Below are 4,583 nucleotides of genomic sequence, written 5' to 3'. Positions count from 1 at the left end.
ATTTTGATATTAAAATTTATATCTCCACCATAACTAATAATAAACGGTTATTCACATATAATCGATAGCAAGTGGTGCCCCCTTAGCTGTCACGGACAGTTCAATGAGAGAAGTAGGTATTCCAAGAATTGCTCACTGTTATCTACCTCCAACTCGCTTTAGAAATACCCGTGTAACAATAAAAGTGAGTGAAATAAAGTGAAACGTTATTTAAATTCTACTTTATATTACTCGCAATACAAAATTAGTTTACAATTTACAATCTGAGATTATATATGAATCAACTATTTTGTGATATTAAATAATAAAGAGTATGTTTATACAAGTAATGAGAATGTTAAGACTGTTGAACCACCAAATTTATGACACAGTTTTATAATCGTAGTTTTGAATATTTGACACATAATAATACTTTCAGAATACAATTAAAAAAGAAGACCTTGACACAGAATTGTATTGCTTCTGTTGTCTGGGCACAAATAGTATTTTCTTCCTTTTTGCAGTTACAATTGATGTACATATTACAAAATCTATTACATAAATAATATATAAAATAATCATATACGTACGTATATATATATATATATATATATATATATATATATATATATATATATATATATATATATATATATATATTGTACAACAATTATGCATGAATGAGTCATAATTTTGAATCTCTGTTAAATCTGATTACATATATTATATCGATAGAAAACGCATCTCATAATAAATAAAAGATACCGATTTTGTAATTATGTCATCGCCACTTAAAGGAAAATTATTATCTAACGATAAATCAATAGATGAAGGGTTTCATAAGCACAAAACAGATGATAAAGAGTTAATCAATCCAATCGTTGAGAAAGCATCGACTTCTATGCAAAAAGAAGAAACTACAGTCGCAACACGTTTAGAAATTATTCGGAAATTAGAAGAAGGTGTCACAATTGGTAAACTTGCTGCGCAGTATGGTCTTCACAAAAGGACCATAGAACGATATAAAAGGAATATCTCATCACTTCGAAAAATTTCAAAAAATCCAAGACGTTTGGTTATGAAAAGAACTCGTGCGTCTTTACACGAAGATACAAATGTTCGATTACTTGAATGGATTTTAGAACGACAGATGAAAGGAGATATCCTTCGTGACAGCATGCTGCAAACCAAAGCGATGGAATTGCATGAACAATTTGGATGTTCGACACCTTTTACGGCTAGTCGAGGTTGGCTGTGGCGTTTTAAAAAAAGATACAATATAAGCGGTTTCGGTTGCCAAGGAAAAGCAGATGAGATAGCACAATTGACAACAGAAACGTTAACAAAAATATTAAATGAGGAAAATATCAATAAAGAAAATATATATAATATATATGAAACAACCTTAATGTGGAGAATTCTCCCACAAGCAGTCTCGTCGAATGAAGAAGAATCGTCGCAAAATGAAAAAATAAAAAAAGATCACATCATAATAGCATTTTGTGTCAATGCTACGGGAACGCACAAATTACCGCCATTGTTTGTTACTAAATATGTGATTCCACAATCTTTAAAGCATAGTAGACATATGTTACCTATAGTATATAGAAGTCAAAATAGTAGTTTTATTGATGAAACAATTTTCACTGATTGGTATGCCAATCATTTTAAACCCAATGTAAAGCAGCGTCAACAGCAGGAACATTGTATAGGGAAAGTGTTGTTATTCGTTGAAAATTTTAAATGTGATATATCTCTTAAGAAAGAACACCAAGATTCTTATTTCAAAATAATAATTTTTCCATCTAATACACCTTCGACCATTCAAATAATGGATGAGGGTATAATTGCAAATTTTAAAAAATTATTTCGGGAGAAATTGCATTATCGTCAAATACGTCAACATGATAATGAAGTAAAGAAGTTCTATACCAATTACGATATAAAAGAATGCATTGATTTAATTAGTGAAACATGGGACGAAATAATAGTGACCGACATTGTACATTCTTGGAGGAGACTTTTAGGTAAGCAAAATACTCAGATTATTATCAAAGAAGAAGTCGAATACCTCGAAGAAACCCAAGACTTCGAAGAAAATGTTGTTTCTGACAAAATATTGGAGTCAGTTGTAAAATGTGAGGAAGAAGAATCGACTACTACAACAAAGGAAGAAATCGATCGCATGTTCCGTAGTTTGGAAATTTGGGCTAAAACACAGCCTGATTTCATTAAATCCCATGCAGAAGTTTTAATACATTACCATAATCAACAATAATATTTTATATAATAAGATAAAAGATTTCTGATTGAAGTTTCAAATGTTTTTGTGTATCATTTCTTGCCTTCAATTGTATCCATTCATTCTTTTATATTTTGTACCCATACTTTTACCCCACAAAAGAATATTAATTTTTCAGAATAATTACATAAATAGGATGAATAGAAATTTTGAATAAAAAAATTGTGTGTACTACATGCTTATGTCTTTTAGTAGTTACTTTGTTGATTATTAGCTATCAATGTAATCAAAATGATTAAAAATTCATTTCTTAATTTTTCATAGTAGTATAGTTTTACAATAGTGTATTTTTGGAGATTTGAGTATCTTTTTCTGTAAAATATATACATGAATGCTTGTCTTTTGCTTTGTATTATATTGTATATTTTGTTATATATCTTTTATTTCCATATACCTTAAATGCTTAAAAATATTTTTGTAAAAGTTAAAATAATCAGAAAGAAATTTAATTACATTTGATGTAGACATTTATTATATGTAACACTAAAAATTAATGTATTATATATTACCTAATAATTACTATAAAGTCAATTGAAGCATTCAATGTATGTTAATAAAATATGTACATTCTCTGTCATTTTAAACTCTACAGTAGTAAATACTTAGTACAGTAGTAAATACTTACAATAGTAAATAATTATTGTCATTAGTATTTTCCTCTAACATAATATTTTTTGTAGCAGTTTTCTAAATATTAATTACGAAAATTATATATATTTTTATATAAGATCTGCTGTATCAATTGTATACAAAATATTTGCAAAACATTGCATAATATCTGGATTATTTTAAAATTCTTAATTTATAATTGTTAATTAATAAAAATAACAGGAAGTATGAAGTAATGTAAAAAATTGTTTATTAATATTGCTTTCAAGAACTTAAATTCAATAAATATAAATATTAAATTTTACATGTTTTAGCATAGTTGTGTTTTTTAATTTTATCCAAAGAGATTTATAAAAATTTTTATTTTTTAAAATCTAAAATTTTGGTTACTGCATGAAAATATCAAAATAAATCATTAACTTTAGTATTGGTTATTGTAATACTCTTTGTTATAGTATTAATATCTATATTTATATTTATATATATATATATATATATATATATATATATATATATATATATGTATATATATATGTATATATATATATGTATGTATCATGTAAGTAATATACTATAAATGTTGCAATGACTTAGAATCAACACATGACTGTCAGTCAGTGCAATATATGATTTGCATTCTTCTTTTTATCTTGCAAAAACCTAAAAGTATTCAAATTATTTGTTACAAAGTGTAAAAAATGTACCAAAAGTAATACATTATAAACCAAAATATTACCATGTAAAATTAATAAATAAGTACGATGAAGTACACCATTTCAACATGTGTTATATCCAACCCCATCCTGATCAAAGGTTGCAAAAAGTCCGACTAGAGTTAGATACATAATAATATTACCTGATAAAGTCAAGTAACAAGCGCCCCATTGTATCTGAAAATGCATAATGGAAATATACATCACTTATATCAGTGAATTGTTTTATCTAATCTAATATAATAATAATATAATACAATAGTACAATAATCAGATTAAAAAATATGCGTATATGACTATACCACTGGATCATTGACTGGAGACCGAGCTAAGACAATAGGAAGAGCAAATGATGATACAACAAAACCTGTAGTAATGAATATTGCGAACTCCAAACATGGATTAGGGTTATTGTCAAAATCATTTGTATAACGACGTGCAATTATAGTTGGAATTGGTGCTAATATATAAAACAGTATGACAAAAAGTGGCCACCATACTCTGAAAACAATATATTATGAAAACTAATACACATTTTGATATTGTCATTTATATTTGTAGTATTAAAGCACTATATAAATAGCATTAAATACAAAATAAATAATTATATATTAATAGTAATACTTACTTATATGCAGGTAAAGCACAACCTAGTATAACAAATGTCATACCAATAGAGCCACCAAATGCCAAAAGTACTAATCTATAAAAGGATTTTTGGTTATAAATTGTCTTAAAAAATTTTGTATAAATTATATTTTAAAATACTTACGCTGTTTAATAGTGAAGGCCATTATTAGCATGGAACAAACCAAGAGAAATTTATGTAAATTATTATACATAAAAAAGATATATAACTTTTATATTATATGTTATCATAGTTGTCAAATTTGTCCAATGAAAAACTATATCATATTTTATGATTTGAAATAATATGATTAATGATCTAATTATAAAATAATTCATGCAAAATATACATA

At 26.2% G+C, this 4,583-nt stretch overlaps 2 protein-coding genes across 2 annotated transcripts; one reads left to right on the top strand and one right to left on the bottom strand.

The window, feature by feature from the left end:
* The first annotated feature begins 757 nt into the window (after window positions 1-757).
* LOC138177986 (tigger transposable element-derived protein 1-like) lies at window positions 758-2,257 on the top strand. The gene has a single exon (XM_069109383.1). The coding sequence runs from the start codon at window positions 758-760 to the stop codon at window positions 2,255-2,257; it is 1,500 nt and encodes a 499-aa protein (XP_068965484.1).
* A 1,126-nt stretch (window positions 2,258-3,383) lies between these two features.
* LOC138190190 (leptin receptor overlapping transcript-like 1) lies at window positions 3,384-4,583 on the bottom strand. The gene is made up of 5 exons (XM_069132815.1): window positions 4,376-4,583; window positions 4,232-4,306; window positions 3,906-4,104; window positions 3,627-3,780; window positions 3,384-3,550 (listed from the first exon to the last, which is right to left on the bottom strand). The coding sequence occupies exons 2-4, from the start codon at window positions 4,270-4,272 to the stop codon at window positions 3,667-3,669; spliced, it is 354 nt and encodes a 117-aa protein (XP_068988916.1). The 5' UTR covers window positions 4,273-4,306; window positions 4,376-4,583; the 3' UTR covers window positions 3,384-3,550; window positions 3,627-3,666.

The sequence above is a fragment of the Bombus flavifrons genome, chromosome 3 (genome assembly GCF_040668555.2).
Source record: "Bombus flavifrons isolate JBK064 chromosome 3, iyBomFlav1_principal, whole genome shotgun sequence".
NCBI lineage: Eukaryota > Metazoa > Arthropoda > Insecta > Hymenoptera > Apidae > Bombus > Bombus flavifrons.
This window is presented reverse-complemented; position numbering and strand designations above follow the sequence as displayed.

Excerpts from the sequence above, each read along its gene's own strand:
- LOC138177986 (XM_069109383.1), top strand. The coding sequence starts at position 758 with ATGTCATCGCCACTTAAAGGAAAATTATTATCTAACGATAAATCAATA.
- LOC138190190 (XM_069132815.1), bottom strand. The coding sequence starts at position 4,272 with ATGACATTTGTTATACTAGGTTGTGCTTTACCTGCATATAA. Across the intron at positions 4,105-4,231 it reads TGTGCTTTACCTGCATATAA|AGTATGGTGGCCACTTTTTG; the intron begins GTAAGTATTACT and ends TATTGTTTTCAG. Across the intron at positions 3,781-3,905 it reads CTCCAGTCAATGATCCAGTG|ATACAATGGGGCGCTTGTTA; the intron begins GTATAGTCATAT and ends ATGCATTTTCAG.